Source organism: Leptinotarsa decemlineata, unplaced genomic scaffold (genome assembly GCF_025532065.1).
Source record: "Leptinotarsa decemlineata unplaced genomic scaffold, Ldec_3_MD MMD2_tig00000008_RagTag_RagTag, whole genome shotgun sequence".
Lineage (NCBI taxonomy): Eukaryota > Metazoa > Arthropoda > Insecta > Coleoptera > Chrysomelidae > Leptinotarsa > Leptinotarsa decemlineata.
In genome coordinates, this window is record NW_027412537.1 from 2,115,579 (window position 1) to 2,132,663 (window position 17,085).

Here is a 17,085-nt window from a genome sequence, read left to right on the forward strand (position 1 = left end):
CCATGCATTGGCTCATCCTTGTGTTTCCGCAGAAGTAAGGTGATCTCTGCTGATTATTATTATTATCATTATTATTATTATTATTATTATTATTTATAGTTCCTCTCTTTTAAGATTATGTAAAAAGTATATATTGAATTTAGTAGTTTATTGAGAACTCTCTAATTTGAAATCAGGAGGCCTTTACTCTGAAGGTTTGCAAACTACACTATTTAATTGTCGATATAATTAAATGACTTCATTGTTCATGCAATTAACTTTATTTATTTAAACGAAAACCAGGATGTACGTTGAGATCGAGATTCAGTTGGATGAAAAGAACTTCTTACTTATTTATCATGATGAAAAACACACATCTATCCAATTTTATAGCCAGGAAAATAAAAAATTTGCCGACGTTGAATATCTGTGTGACTGATTTAATACAACATCTTCGTTGCTTTCATTGCATTATGAAAGACGTCAATTAAGATAACAATCCTTCGAGTCTATGAACTTTGACACAGACTTCGTGAAACCCAGTTAGTTGATAAGCTTTCGTCCCGAAATCAACAACCCAACTTTATGTACGGGTAGTAGGATTAAATTAAATTTCAATATAGGAATATGAGGGGAGCTTTATGTTTTTTGTGTGTGCTATTTGCTGCCGGGAAAAGTGATGGTGAGTAAGATATTTATTTTTAGAAAAATTTTCGAATGAGACATTTACGCACAATATTCATATTGGTGATTCGCAAGTTAGAGAAAGTAATCCTGAAGTCCGATACAGCTGAAAAGTTACCCATATATTCATTAAATAGTTCAAACTACTGAATATTTATTCGGTATTAAATACCACTGAAATCATATCTGCTTACCACCAGTTGTGTTTGACGTGAAATTTTTGAAGTTTGGTCTGAACGTGATTTAATCAAAATGTCACAATTCAATCATTAGTATAAAATGATCACCTCTCTTTGGGTGATCACTGTGAAACATATTTTCTTTTTTAAATAGCCAACGAGAAATGTAAGAAGTTAGAAAAGGTGTACAAAAAAAATTAGCTAACTCGAAACAAATGCAAAAAAAATTCTCATGTTTTTCTACAAAATGTATTCTGGAGGCTGTTGACTGCTTCTTCGATTTCTTTCAACTCATATCTATGGCAAATCGAAACAGAGCTATTCACTGTTACATTCACTGTAACAGTTCATTGTGAGTTTTTCAGTAAACAGTTTACAAAACCGCAACACGTGTTTCTCTATACAAGAGCTTCCTCATGTGTATTCATACTGAATAAATTTCACCTTAATATTACTGGAGTATTTTTCCCCAACACCAAACCGTTATTTTAACACCTCGACACGTATTTCGATCACCAAGTGATCATCTTGGTGATCGAAACACGTGTCGAGGTGTTAAAATAACAGTTTGGTGTTGGGGAAAAAATCCAGTAATATTAATTACTACACCAAAGGTTCCAAATAGTGTATCACAAGTAAATTTGAATTGAATTTCACTAGTTCGGACTTCCATTGTCTAATATATAAAATGATTTGAAATCCCTGAAACAACTAAAAAAGAAGAATTAAGAATGAAGAGCTGAAAATAACAATTATATTAAGCAAAAAACCTGAAATAAAACAATAGTGAAATAAAATACAAGTAAAAATAGAACAATTGAACAAAAACATAAAAATGAAGACATAAAAAAGAAAATAAAATAAAATACTAAGAGATTCCAAGCCAAGTTATTTCACGACGTTTCGATTGTTAGTATCTACAATCGTCTTCGAGTGATGACTGGACTGATTCCTCCGAGAGATGACTATTTATGGGTCATTCGAGAACTTTCATTATCCCCGCTTTCCTTTTTTTCCGCTTCACTGGTGCAGTGGGAGATGACCGTTTGGCGGGAGTTGGCCATTTTTCGCTTGATGATGGGTTTCCATATGTTGCGTATCTCTACGCTAGCTTGGCTGAATACGTTGTTGGACAACATGACTTCCTTGAATTCTCCTAAACCAATGTTCCTCTCTGTGTATGATCTCAGCTTGAGACCACTCGATGTTGTGTTGATGGGTCCAAACATGGTCTGCTATTCCTGATTTGCTGGTTTCCCCTCGCTGTGTGTGTTTCTTGTGCTCGGCAATGCGAACATTCAATGGCCTCTTAGTTTCACCAAGATAGGGTTTTCCGCACTCACAGGGTATTCGGTAAATGCAATTCCTAGAATCACAGTTCGCGTTTGGTGGCCTGGTTTTTGTGAGGCTGCTACGGATAGTGTTACCGGATCTGGAGAAGGTTCTGATGTTGTACTTGGAATCAATTCTTCTTATCCTCTCCGATAATCCTCTGATGTAGGGAAGTGCAAGTACTGGTTGTGACGGCTTCTCTTCTTTGCGAGGCTCCTGGTGTCTTTTAGCCAAAGTCTTTTCTACCATCGCTTTGGAGTAGCCATTCCGTTGAAGATCATTTTTGATGATGTCCTTTTCGAGACCTTCCTTCGTTTACAGAGCCCGAAAGCACGGTCTAATAGAGTCTTGATGATTCCTCTCTTGGTCGATTGATGGTGGTTGGATTCGTGGTTCAGATACTGTCCCGTGTGAGTAGGTTTTCGGTATACAGGTGTTTCCCACTTAGTGTTGGTCCTCTTCACCGAAACGTGTATCATTTGCGATGATAGCAAAACAAAAACATCGAACGGTTGAAAATCCAGTTTCTGAAATATGCGAGTATATTCTGCTATTTCTTAAATCTGTTTTTAAGGACAAAACACAAGCACTACAGGAGAATCCTTAAGGCGCTCTCAGAGCGGTGTCTGTGCGAAAGTAGCAATTCACATTGGATTTGAATGGCTGGAGGTTGGAACCATTTTGAAAAATGTTCTCAGAAAGTTCATTGCACATAATCGCAGTTCTCCAGATAAAAGAGTTCTTAAACAGTGGAGTTCGAGGTGTGCTGAGTCGAACCTCAAAACGATGAGCAGCCACAGTCCGTCGCGTTTTTCTGATGTGTACCGCTCTTGGTGGAATTAAATGTGCCAAGTCACTTGAACACCTCCCGTGAAAGTATCTATAGAAGGGATACAAATCTTCAACCTTTCTTTGATGATCCAGGCTACCAAGGTTGCACGTGATGTTCGCATCTTCAATCAGGCGGATGGCTCTTTTCTGGATGGAATCCAGCAACTTCAGGGAATGTTTGGGGGCAGAGCTCCATGCATGAGAACGATACTACAAAGAAGGGTTGATCTGAGCTTTATAAAGTATCAAAAGTTGCTGAGGTGTGCATAGTTTTCTGGTTCGGAACAGTGTTCCAATCTTTTGAGAAGCAGCCTTTGTAATTCCAGCGACATGATTGTGCCAAGACATATTGATGTCCATTTTCACCCCAACAAACTTATCGAAACAGAAAGCGGAATTTTCTGACCTGATATTTTTATATATGGTTCTGAAACATGTATCTTCTTGGAGAAAACCAATGCCTGGGTTTTTGTGGCATTGAATTGAACCTGGTTACTTTTACCCCAATTCGAAATCACTTACATTGCAACATACTCTTATACTCAACATACTTTTATATCTTGTAAATTGAATAGTATATATCAACATGACGATATTTAATGAGACAACGAAATTTTTTAGGCAAAACAACAATCCAAAGTACGCGGTTGAATAAATATTTTACTTTTTATAGGAACACCCCCACAACTGGCAGCTGACAACGCTGGAGAGATTACCCAGCAAAGTGAAAAGAAACTCAGTGAGACTGTTTTGAAAATTCTGGAGCACTACAAACAACCAGATCCTATTGGGTTACCGGGAGCCCCCATACCAGACCCAATGGACATTCCCGACATGAAACAGTCATTTTCAGTAGGCCGAATGAACTTTAAAAACGTGAAATTATACGGGTTGAAAAAGTTCAGAATAGACAATGTCGTAGTAGACATAACACAGATGAAAGTCCAGGCAGCTTTGACAATCGACGTTTTAGATGTTCTTGGGAATTATACTCTGAGTACATGGTTATCAAAGGCACATGGTCCTTTCACAGTTAACTTGAAGAAGGTCAGAGTTGTGGCCGTAGCATCCTTGAAAGTGGAAGTTAATGGAATGCTTGAAGCTCAGGCCATGGAAATGGATATACAATTCAAAGAAATTGCAATGAATTTCGAAGGACTAGGGTTCTTTGCGAGCATGTTTCAGGGTAAGTAGTAGAAGTAGAACATTTTTTTATACTGCAACCTTTGATAGTAGTGTACTACGGGTCTCCGAACGGACCCCGACTGTCTGACCATACGTCCGTCTATCTGCAACTTTCACAAGTTTTAGTAGCTGAGTAGTTTAGAAAATGAAAAAAGTTGAAAAAGAAAAAACTATTTTTCAGGCGTTTATGATAGCGGATATAGAAAAATATGAAAATGTACATAAAAAATCTTTCATCTGGTTTGTTTTTTATTAAATTGAAAAATGGTGGAGAATGAAAATGCCATTTTTTTATTATTTCACAAACGACACTAGACTATAATTTCTCTTAAGAAGCGACAAAGTAACTTTCCTCGATTAATATAATAATAGTAAGAATGATATTTCCGTATTTCTGAAAAATTAAATACTTGATAATTTCGCCAATAACTCCTTGAAGGTTAGGAATATTGAAACATATCGAGACAAATGATTAACAGGATCAATATTTGAAATAAATAATGAAGGTACTTTTCGATATCGTCATTAGTTCAGGTAATATAAAGAAACTACAGGCACATTTCTATTATCAGAATATTCCAAAATATCACAAACGGTTCTACAGTAGAGCAAGCAAGAGACAAGTTTTCCACTACTTCAGTAGTTTAGCAAGTATTGAGGATTTAAGGAAAATTTTATTTTTCATATTCGAAAAACTATTCTCCATATTACACTTAATACACTTAATGACTTCTATTGCCAAAGGCTTGACGAAAAATTAAAAAGCAGCCGGTGACCCCCTAGACCTTAGACTATGTGAAAATTGAAGTTACGAACACCTTTATATGACACAAATATTACCGAACTGCATGAAACATTATTTTCCATTGAAAATAAAAACTCCACAGGTTCAGATGAAATCTGTATAAAATTCTAGAAAATATTCCTATAAGAATACTTGATATATTAGTTGGTCTAATAAATAATTCATTTAGAGAAGGAATCTTTCCAGTTTTTTTGAAGAAGTCGATTGTGTTAGAACTGTCAAAGGGAGAAATCATCAATGGTCCATCAAGTCTTTGTCCAATTTCTCTTATCTATGCAATGGCTAAATCGATAGAAAATTAGTTGAAACAAGACTCCTTTGCTTTCTGAATGAAAACAAAATAATGAGTGATTGCCAGTTCAGTTTTCAAAAGCAACAAATCACTTCCGATGCCATACTTTCATTTCTTTACAATGTCTATTCCAACATAGATGACAAAGGAACGGTGGCTGCGATCTTCTGTGATATAGCCAAAGCATTTGATTGCGTGAATCATAAAATTATTTTACGGAAACTCAGTAGATATGGTATAACTGGAATAAGTCTTAAGAAGTTTGAGTTATACTTAGCAGATCGTACCCAGATGGTCAAAACCATTTTATACTCAAATGAAGGTAAAATTATTTGCGGCGTCCCACAAAGTTCGCTACTGGGCCCACTTTCATTCCTAATTTACATTAATGACCTATCGTCTATTAGCATCCAAAGAAAAATTACTGTATTTGCTGATGATACCACAATTTTATGGCATACTCCTAAAAACCAGTCGTTGTAAGAAGTTATTGAGGATGACATCACGAAAGTGAAAGACTGATTTGACTCAAATCTCTTGAGCTTAAATTTATCAAAAACAAAGGTAATGTCCTATCGTTGCCAGATTCCATCCGTACATCTAAATAATATTTAAATTGACAACGTACCAACTTCTTAATTACTTGGTTTGTTCATTGACAATAATTTAAAATTCAACAAACATGTAGATAGTTTGAAATCCTCTGGATGTTAGGCAATAAGAGTAACTGGATTTGAGCTGGAATCTGCAGCAGCTAAAATGGTTTATCATTCCCTTTTTGAATCCAATCTTCGTTATGGTATTTGCTTTTGGGGTGTGCCTTCAATCAGTATTACTGATACAAAAACTTTCAATACGATGTACATGCGAAGCCAAGCGTAGGGACTCTTGTCAGCCTCTTTTTGCCTCTAACAGAATCCTAGCTGTGGTCTCCTTATTTACATATGAGACAATCTGCCTACTCTTTAAAAATAGGAATTTGTTTAACAACTTGGACGAGCCAATGTATCAAACCAGGCAAAGATTCAGCTTCAAATTACTGTTGCCTTCTTCGACCCTAGTTAAAGATTCCATTATTTACAATGGTCTCAAAATGTTCAATCACCTTCCTCAAGCTATAGGAACCATAAATGACCTTAGCGCTCTTAAGAAAGAGTTGAAAGACTTGCTTTCTGTGAGACTCTATTATAGCTTAGCAGAATTCTGCGATGATAATTTTAATTGAGTATGATTAACTGTAATATCTACATTATTTTATTGATTTGATTCATTTAGTTTGAATTGATTTATTTCTTTTTATTGACTATTTTCTTATATCCTGAACGTTTGTATTAGCTTATGGTTTTTTACATATCATCACGTACATTTAGTGATTTTACTTTTGTGATTTCATTTATGTTATTTTATTTTGCACATAGCTTTGTCAATAAGAATTAATTCTTCAGACAATAAAGTATAGTTTGAATTGAATTGAATACCGAAATTTTGTAAAGGAATAATTCTATCGAACTTTTTCAGTTCTCTCAAATCGCATCGTATAGTTATCTATTGATTGTTATAGTTCAGGAAATATTGTTGAAAAGGGGCAAACATTGAATTGGTCCAAATGAAGGTGGAGAATATCGATAATTTCTATCGAAACAATTTTCTTCACTTCAACGAGTTCTGTAAAATAGCTAAGTCAACTATCTCGACCGAAAAATATATGCCCAGCTTTATTGACTGTCTTGAATTTTTCCACAAAATGCGTATTTTCATTGTTAACGATTCCGGGCAGCCTAACTTTGGAACGCATTTTTATGTAGAAAGTTCAAAACAGTCGGTAGAGCTAGAAACGTATTTTCTGGCATAGTTGAGTGTTTAAGAGAGTCTGCTGATCTCGGTACGTTTTTTCTGTGATAAACAATTGAGGACAGTCGATCGGGTACGAAAACTATTTTTGTGGTAAACAATTGAAAGCCAGCCTGCGACAATTGGCTGAGAGAGAAAACTATTCTGTGGTAAACAAATCAAGACAGTTGCTGAGCTGGAAATGTATTTAATTGGTAAACAATTTGTGATTGTGGGCTGGGATTCAAAGGTTTTTTTGCGGTAAAATTTCTGATTACTCGGTTCAATTAGAAATGGGTAAAAAACTATTTTGATAATTTCAGATCGAAACAAAAACACCTCAGATTCGTGAAATCTGAAAACAGGTTTTCTGATAATTTTCCGACAATTTCCTACAAACTTTTCTAAGGATAGAAAGAACGAAAAAATTTTATGGGATGTTTTTGTTCACATTTTGTTCATAGTACATAGTTCAGGAATTATTTGCCAAATATTAGAAAATCGAGTAACTAACTTGAATATTTTCTAAACTTTCAAGAGTGACTGTAGTATTCTCATTTTTGATATCCAATCAAAGTCTTTATTTCTTAACAATACATTAGTACAAATATCTTCAGTACTATTCCAAATTCCCAAAATTGTTATCTTGTGCAGGCAATAATTTTGTTGCAATTTTACAAATGACTCAAAATTACTATAAGAGAATCCTCTCTATTTTTGTAAATGAAGAATATTGTCAAATTCAAGTAAATATCAATTATTCTTAACTTAAGGTGACTTAAAAAAATCCTCATAAGTAAATTTCTGAACATTTATTATTTTCAGGAGTAATGAACTCTGTTGGAACTTTTGTCTTCGATTCTATCAAACCCTTCGTCTTAGGCGAGGCCAATACAAATATGAGGAGCGACATCAACAAGGAACTGAGAAAGTTTCCCAAGAAGTTTCCCAACTCCATCTCGCCATTTGATCAACTGATTTGTGAAGTCAGGAAGAAAGTTATATCGATGAATTACGATCCTTACCATGTTCCCGATTACAACAACAGTGTGGGTTTATTAGATATTTACCTCACTCACACGTGGTTATATGGGCTCTCTTCATTCCACAGAACGAAAGATATTATATTCGAACTCCGAAATAAGACTGTACATATGCTGGTGCAGGTTGGAACTGGGACTCTGGAAGGAACCAGTAACTGGGAGGTGTCTCTGATAGCAGGAATGGTGTCTCAAGTTGGGACGGTGTCTTTTAGTGTCAATTATATCAGGGTAAAGTACCAATTATTTCATTAAATTTTGGTTCATTATAAGTGAGTACGAAAAACACTCTTCTGATCACTTATTGATTGGATTCTAAATAGTTTAGATAACTAACTTTTGATGCCAACATGCTCATGATGTCATTCTCCTTTTCAGTTTATAATTATGTCATTGTCAAATTAACAGATTAATGATGACTGACATTGAAAACTATGATAATAATTACGTTTATATCGCGACTTTCAATCTCCTCAAAAATAAAACTGAACTCATTTTCATCATTGAAGAGGAACAATTATATTTTCAATCCTATTCACAAGTGAGCCGCTCATATGAGTATTTTCATGAATCTATTTTATCAAAGTGTACACTTCAATTATAACTGTTCACTGCACAACATGTTATTTTGCTGTATCTGGATATATTATGTTCTCAACAATTTGACGCAACTGATAGGCATTACACACCAAACTCAATACTAATGAACAGAAGGATAAGAATGCCCATTTCAATATTTCTTTATGTTACTACACTACATTTCTTGTTCTGAAAGTCTTTTTTGTTTTCGGAAGCTGCCCCTTTGTGAAACCCCTGTATTTTTGCTTTGGCCCTTGGAAATCTCGAATTGAAAGACTTCCTTGGTCTACCATTATGCCAAAAATGCTAGAACTACGGCAAAAGTTATACTGTTTATCTTCGAATCAAAAGGCATTATGCTTTGAAGAATTGGCCGCGGTGGTAGTGCGCCCGACTCACGATCGGAAGGCCGTGGGTTCGATTCCCGCTTCGACCGGATAATTTTTTCGAGAGAATTTATCTGGTTGGAGCTGGAATGATTCTGCAATCGTGTTAGGGATTACACGTTAAAGGGTAAGACCTCGTTAGTATTTAGCTCGCACAAGTTTCTCAACTTATGGGAGTTGTCGTTCGTATGGGGGCGTATGGATTTTTTAAACAGATATATTTTTGATTGTCTGTGATATCTTCTAATTCTTAGTTATTCCTCCATGTATTTTTTGAGGGTTTAAAAAAAATTCTGCAAAATATATTCCTTTATGATCTGGCTTCTTAATCAAGGTTATTTGCTTCTTAAAGTTAGGTTTAGATGGTGTAAGACTTTTGAGCCATAAGCATTGTCTTGCTGTCTGAATACATACCTGCCTTTCTAGCGTGTAATTATCCTCTAAAGATGTTGGAAGTTATTCTAAGGAGTTTAGACAATTTGAATCTTGGTCTTTGAGATTTCTACACTATTTGTTAATCTTGTTCATGATGAAATTCGATGTGTTTCCTTGCAGCTGCAACTAGAATCGATAATTATTATATATCTGTGAAGATTACCTTTATCCATGTTGATTCTATTGTGAATCCTATTCACAATGACTGCTGCTTTGATTTTTCATATGTTTGATATGTCGAATATCAGTAACAACCATATTGTACGTTCAATTTTGAGTTTCTTTCTAAAGGAATCCATGTAGTTCATTCCAATTCAATCAATATCATTACAAACTGTAGTCGATTATTCAATCATATCAAAATTCAATAACCAAAAAATGTAGTCCTTCAGAATAAAAAAAACGAGAATTCTCAGTGGTACTAACTAGTGGTAACTGTATATAAATTATATTATCAATATATTACAGCATCAGATAATTTTTTTACTTTTCATGATAGTTTCGTATCCTTCAACTTAAGTTTTAAAATAATTGTTTTGATATTTTCAGGTTCAGATTAATGCTAGTCAAAGTATGGATACCAGCAAACCCCCTGCTTTGGACGACATACAAGTTGAACTAGGGAATATTCAGATTAGATTCGACGGGTTAGGAACTATAGATTATGCAGTGGAGTTTGGAGTCAATGTTCTTCCGAATTTACTACGATATCAAATACTGGATGCCTTAGAGAAACCTCTGAAGTTGAAAATTCAAGAAGCTCTCGACCAAGTGAATATTGAAAGACTCATTGTAGATAATGCAGATAAACTGGATAATGCCAATGCCTTGGAGGATCTACAGTTTCTTTAAAATGTGACTTCAATTTATATTTTTGTTGAACTTATTAGAATTGCGAAGTTGAAGCTGAAAACTCATTCAAATTTGGTTGGGATGCCATGTCACTCCTCTCAAGAGTATATGATTTTTGTTAAGTCTCCTCTCAAGTGTATATGATTTTTTCCGAAGCCTTTTCTGAAAAATAATTCAATTATATTACGAATGAAAAATATAAATTCACCATCCCCTTATTCAATATCAGAAACATTCATTTTGAATTCAGTGTATATCCCAAGGATGTAGATTATAATAATTGCTAAACCAAAATGAATCTTGCCTAATTTACACCAGTACATTTTGAAATAAAATTAATTAAATGAACGTGAATTCAAAAGATTTTATCTTTCCACGCCAGGTTCGTCTCTATTGAGAAATCTCTATGTGACGATTATCTGCACCATATATTTTTCAGAGAGGGCAAAGTTGCAAATACTTCTGATTCATTTCAATTGACTTTCGTTATTTCACAAGTGAAAAACTTGAGAACAGGTAATGAGTTCATCAAGAGTTTTTAACTTCTTAAATGCGAAAGACTTGGAACAATTAGATGGCAAAGACTGGTTCGATTTTTTACCAGTTATTTATCTGGCCGACTGGTTATACATGGTCATTACGATGTTAATAAAAGGAAAAGTTCACATGAAAGGATTGCATGAAATTTTGTCAAACGAAAACACTATTTCCATGCGCGTTTAGCTAACCAAGTTAGTATCTTACATCTTCTGATGATGCTAACTTGGTTAGCGAAAAGCGTGTCAAGGGACAGTATTTTTGTTCTGGCGGAGAAAGTGTTTTCGAAATATTGCATTGTATTTTATTCTGAAACGTATCTGAAGGTATGTGTGATGTCATCAACATCTCAGGCTCCTGCTTTCATCTTATACGTGGTCCGGGCCCCATTCAGCGATACATCTGGCCCTTTCTATAATATATTTTATATGTACCAAGCATCCATACAAAATTTCCATTTCTTAGTATCTGGAGCATAATTATTTTTATATGTTGAATTCTTATGTTATCTATTGATCATCACATATAGCCAGTGGACATACTTGAAGACTGGCTATGAATAAAATCATCTGAAGGAAATCATCGACTTTATGTTGATGATAGACACTACCTTGCACTGATGGATATAATCCAATGCCCTTCGTGATATTAAGGTGTCAGTCCATTGATTTATAGCCAGCCTTCAAGTATGCACACTGACTAGATGTGAAGTTTTTTTCCTTTCCATTCCATTTGCAATTCACGAAAATCATCGACTTTATGTTGATGATAGACACTACCTTGCACTGACGAGTGGCTAAACAGCCCGAAATCGGTCAGCAAGTGTGTTTCAATGATTGAAAATCAATTGCGGCAGTTGTATCGCCAACAGCATATGTAAAAATAACTTCAGTGAAGAATCCTTCACACCTGTCGGATATAATCCACTATGCCCTGCGTGGTATTATCTAGGGGAGTAGTTGTATTCTGATAGGTGTCAGTCCATTAACCTACAATGTAGGGAGTTGAGACCGGCCTGAACAAATTGTTCCTTAAGATAAGTTGATCTATTGATCTTTTTGATATTCATTCACTATTTTATTGTTTTTACGCTTCTTTGAAACATAATGCATTACTTGACTGAAAAAAATATAAAGATTTCGCACTCCATTTTTCATCATAAAGTTCCTCTGATAACTCAACCCACTTTTGAACCTCAAGAACTAGATATTTGCTTGATGATTGAAATAAGAAATATTGTTTATGCAAATTCTAATGTTGGATTGTAAGTAGGATACATTAATAGCATTTTAATGAAATATACCTTGAAACTCAAATGTAACCTGTCAAATCAATGGAGACGTTTGAAAAAACTCAACTACAACTGAGATGTATGCCTAATAAGTTGATTGTATAAGAATATATTGGAGTTGAATCTGAAACGAGCATGCGTCAATTTCAGTATGTAAACCGTCATCATAAATGAAGAAATTATGAAACTTTTGATTTTTCAAATGCTAAAAATGCATAGTTCGAATAGTTATGTTTGTAGAGTGAGCCAATGGAAATTATTATAGGAGAATATCAAAATTTGAATAACTCCTCTTATTTGTCCCTGTGCATAAAGGGACATCATTTTATATAGCTGAGATGGTTCTTGGTTACATTTGTTTTATTTTCAGGTACCTATAAGGAGTTGCACAAACTTACCATAATCGTAGACTCATCTTCATGGGTCCCCTATCCAATTTAGTTTTGAATATAAAAAAGAAATATTTGCAAATATCATATGGAAAATTTATAACACAAAATTAAATACCACCCAGTAAACATGGTAACTTCTCCATAATCCATAATCTGTGTTACCACAGATTACAGAAACCAAGTTCACTGAATTTATATTTCAGTGTTCTGTGTATATCACAAAGTGACGTATGATTTCACGTCCAAGCGGTCAAGATGTTACAGCGACGTATTTCTGTCCTTCTTGTGCCACAAAATTTGCGAAATTGTTGCGACAACATTTGCAAATTTTCTGAGAAAAAAATTGCGACGTCGCTGCGACATATGTCACAATGCACTGTTGCGACAAGTTTTGCGATGTCGTTGGGAATATTTTTGTTCAACATTGAAAATATCTGAATACAAGAAAGTTCTGCTTCCCTCACTGTACTCTGAATTCTGTGTTGTATAATTTGCATTACATCAAAATTTTCATTAGCAGGAGAACAAAAAAAAAACAGGATATTTGTCCGATACAGACTCATCCACACATACACCGACAAAAGTCAATTTGAATGGAAATTGCTACATCCAAAAACCTATCGTATAATGTAACATGATATGCAACTCAACGTTTTACTTAGCATATATCCCTGCGATATTCCTAATATACTTGCATCGCTTTGTAACTGCATCGATTTTGAGAAGAAGACGATGATACATTTGCTGGGTAGCAGCCAGGAGAGCAAATTACAATGTTCAAAGATCTTGAAGGAATTTGTTTCTTCAGCTGACATGTTACAAACTCTCCTAAATTTCTAAGAAACCTTTCATGCTCCTTTAAAAACTTATTTGTTTAGTCCAAACATTCTATGATGAGCATTGAAAAACGTGTTAGAAAAAAATTTTAGGAATACATTTTGATGAACATTCGAAGTGTGATTATACCTACATATGAAGAAGATATTGAATTAACAAGTTTGTCAAATTTTAAGTTACCTACATTTTTTTTCATTTGAGGAGTTTGAAATTCATTTATCTTTTTACGACTTATTGAAAAACACTATTTTAAAAACTTCATGCACTTTTAGTGTTTATACACAAACGTCCATTATCCTTCAACCTAAAGGAACTACTCCAATGTTTATTGAATAAGCTTAATAAACTTGCTTACAAAAATTCCACAAAAAGTTTATACAATCCCAATTTTTTTTTAGTTATTCTTTACTTCGTATATACCTATCCAATATATGAACTTCTATCATTGTCTAAGGATTTAGACAATGCTTCTATTTTCTTGGTCAAAAACACTGTAATTTATGGGAATCAATAAGTAAGCGCCATCTGGTAAATGAAAACTGAAATAAGTGTACACTTGTACACTATTCAGTAGGTACTATTTATACAGGGCTTTTCATGATGAGCGTTGATTAGCCGTTTTTGGCAAACTATTCAACGGATCAACCTGAAAATTTCACAGTATGCATAAGTCAATATGACCTACACGCCTAAAATATTTTAGACAAAGCGGCGTTGTCGCTTTTACTATAAAGTAGCGGCTTCTTTGATTTTTCAAATAGAACACCCCGTATATAATATCATATTATGATTCATTATCACTTTTTCAACAAATTCATATACTATTTCCCTATATCTATCTATTACCGTTTAGAAGATATGAATTAATTTCGATATTTTTTTTACCAAACATGAACTGATGCTGATACTATGGAGTGGTGGAGTGGAGTGGAGTGGAGTGATACTATGAGGATCTTCACTCCGAGTCATATTTTCATTTGCCTCATACAGGGCCTTCAAAAAATGCAGATACTTTGATCTCATGAAAAAATGAGTGGAACTCAATTTTTTCAAATGGAACACCCTTTATATTTCAACATTTTTGAGCTCTACATCCAATTTTAGATTAAGTTTGTTCAGATAATACTATTTCTATTTTGAACCGTTTTCGAGATAAACTGTTTCAAACGGAAATTGACATGGTTTCCTTGTTCATCACTCATTTTTGTAAAACAGATTTCGTTTGATGTTTCTCAATTAGTCACAGATAATAGGTACAATGAAAAGATAATTATTAAAATACTCCTCAACCATCGAATGAAACTTCTCTTCAAAGAATAGTTTTATTAACGCTGAAACACGAACTGAAAATAATAAATCCATAAATTAATGAGTTAATTTAATTGTCAGTGTATTTCAGAATATGTTCAAACACATCTCCACTTCTACTTAAACAAATATGTAATCTCTTCAAAAGATTGTCATGTGTGGCGCTTCTGATCAAGTCTGGAGTCAAACTATTGAAAGCAGTTGTAACTCTCGATTTCATATCTTCCATTGTTGTTATTGGAGTAGAGTAAACCATATTTTTAATGAAACCTCACACGAAATAATCTAATGGATTGCCATCTGGTGTTCTAGGAGGCTAACGAAAAGGTCCGTTATTACCAATCCATCTGTCTTCGAAGACAGTTAAAGCTTCGGTTGAAGCTTCGCTGACTGAATGAGAATTATGGGGTGGAGCACCATCCATTTGGTACCATACACGTCCTCTTCCTGGTATATTATTTAAAATCATTTGAATTCCATTCATCAGTAAATCTTCATATTTTGATGCATTCAAATCATCATTATAAAACTCGATATAAAAAATTGACTCATTCTTTATGGCACAAAATACATTGAATTGCCATCTTTCTTGAAAACTCATTAGGCGGACAACATGGGGATTTTCTGGCACCCAATAATGACTGTTGTGTCTATTGAAAACTCCATTTTTTGTGAACTTGGCTTCATCTGTCCATATGATATTGTCAAGGAAATGTTCATCCTCTTGAGTCTTGACAAGTAACCATTCAAAGAATTCCACTCTACGAGGTAAATCAGTCTCTTTCAAATGTTGGACACAGTAGAACTTGTAGGGATGCCATTTATGCTTATTAAGTATTCGACAAATTATCACGTAGGGTATATCTATCTCCCTTTCAGCCTCGTGCAGAGAAGCATTAGGAAATGTATGAAAGTATCCCAAAACTGTTATACCATTGTCATCATCATCCACTTTAGTCTTCTTACGAATGATTTTTGGACGGAAGGTTCCATTCAACCTACAGTTTTTAGTAGTCGATTTATCACATTATTATTCGGCTTGGGAAGTTGTGGATATCTTTCATGAAATACTCGGCATGTTCTACTTGCAATTCTATTGCACTCACCATAAATTATTAATAAATTCAAGAAATCTATTTTATTATATTATATCATTTTAGAAATTTATTAAAAAATATTAATGTGTACTGTTGTACGTTAGAGACCAATACCTCAATGTATACAAATTGTAACTTTTTCTAAGGTAGGTACATACCAATTTCGAATTGACTAATCTGAGACAGTAAAAAAACTGGATCAAAAAGAAATATTACTAAGTATAAAAAAAAATGTTGAATATCCAAAATAAGTGATGAATTCAAAAAAATGAGCAAGAAAACCACGTCAGTTTCCGTTTGAAACAGTTTATCTCGAAAACGGTTCAAAATAGAAATAGTATTTGAACAAAGTTAATCTAAAATTGGATGTAGAGCTCAAAAATGTTGAAATATACAGGGTGTTCCATTTTTTTCATGAGATCAAAGTATCTGCATTTTTTGAAGACACTGTATGAGGCAAATGAAAATATGATTCGGAGTGAAGATCCTCATAGTAACACTCCACTCTATTTCAAATTTGATCGTTTTAGTGCAAGAGAGTTCAAGATTATCAGCATTTATAAAAGTTCAGGTTTGGTAAAAAAAATATCGAAATTAATTTATATCTTCTAAACGGTAATAGATAGGTATAGGGAAATAGTATATGAATTTGTTGATAAAGTGATAATAAATCATAATATGATATTATATACGGGGTGTTCTATTTGAAAAATCAAAGAAGCCGCTACTTTATAGTGAAAGCGACAACGCCGCTTCGTCTAAAATATTTTAGGCGTGTAGGTCATATTGATTATGCATACTGTGAAATTTTCAGGTCGATCCGTTAAATAGTTTTTCAGAAACGGCTAATTAACGCTCATCATGAAAAGCCCTGTATACGACATCTGCGAAATTTTCAATAGATTTTAGTACTTATTTTATAATTTCAGAATACTTTTTGATGTGCGTATTGTGATTTAAGATTTGTAACAAGTTTAGAAATATTCATAGAAACCCTGGTGTTTCAACTGATTCGCTTTTGTTTTGTCAAACTCTCGACGCGAAAAATAAGATTGTCCCAACTCTACATACATATTGACGGATAATGCGAGAATCTAAATATGTCGCGTGACATGGACCATGGACCTAATGTCGATTCAATTCCAAATATTAACAATATTGAAAATAGACTTGCCAACTGTCAACTGCCACTGTCAAACTGCGACACTGTAAAA

General features: G+C 34.1%; 1 protein-coding gene across 1 annotated transcript; it reads left to right on the forward strand.

Annotated features, from left to right (window-relative positions):
- The first annotated feature begins 502 nt into the window (after positions 1 to 502).
- On the forward strand, positions 503 to 11,241 carry LOC111512732 (uncharacterized). The gene is made up of 4 exons (XM_023168887.2): positions 503 to 661; positions 3,679 to 4,191; positions 7,943 to 8,388; positions 10,107 to 11,241. The coding sequence occupies exons 1-4, from the start codon at positions 607 to 609 to the stop codon at positions 10,407 to 10,409; spliced, it is 1,317 nt and encodes a 438-aa protein (XP_023024655.2). The 5' UTR covers positions 503 to 606; the 3' UTR covers positions 10,410 to 11,241.
- The last annotated feature ends 5,844 nt before the right edge of the window (positions 11,242 to 17,085 follow it).

Coding starts and splice junctions, on each gene's coding strand:
- LOC111512732 (XM_023168887.2), top strand. CDS start 607: ATGAGGGGAGCTTTATGTTTTTTGTGTGTGCTATTTGCTGCCGGGAAA. Junction 4,192..7,942: donor CTTTGCGAGCATGTTTCAGG/GTAAGTAGTAGA, acceptor TATTATTTTCAG/GAGTAATGAACTCTGTTGGA. Junction 8,389..10,106: donor TTAGTGTCAATTATATCAGG/GTAAAGTACCAA, acceptor TGATATTTTCAG/GTTCAGATTAATGCTAGTCA.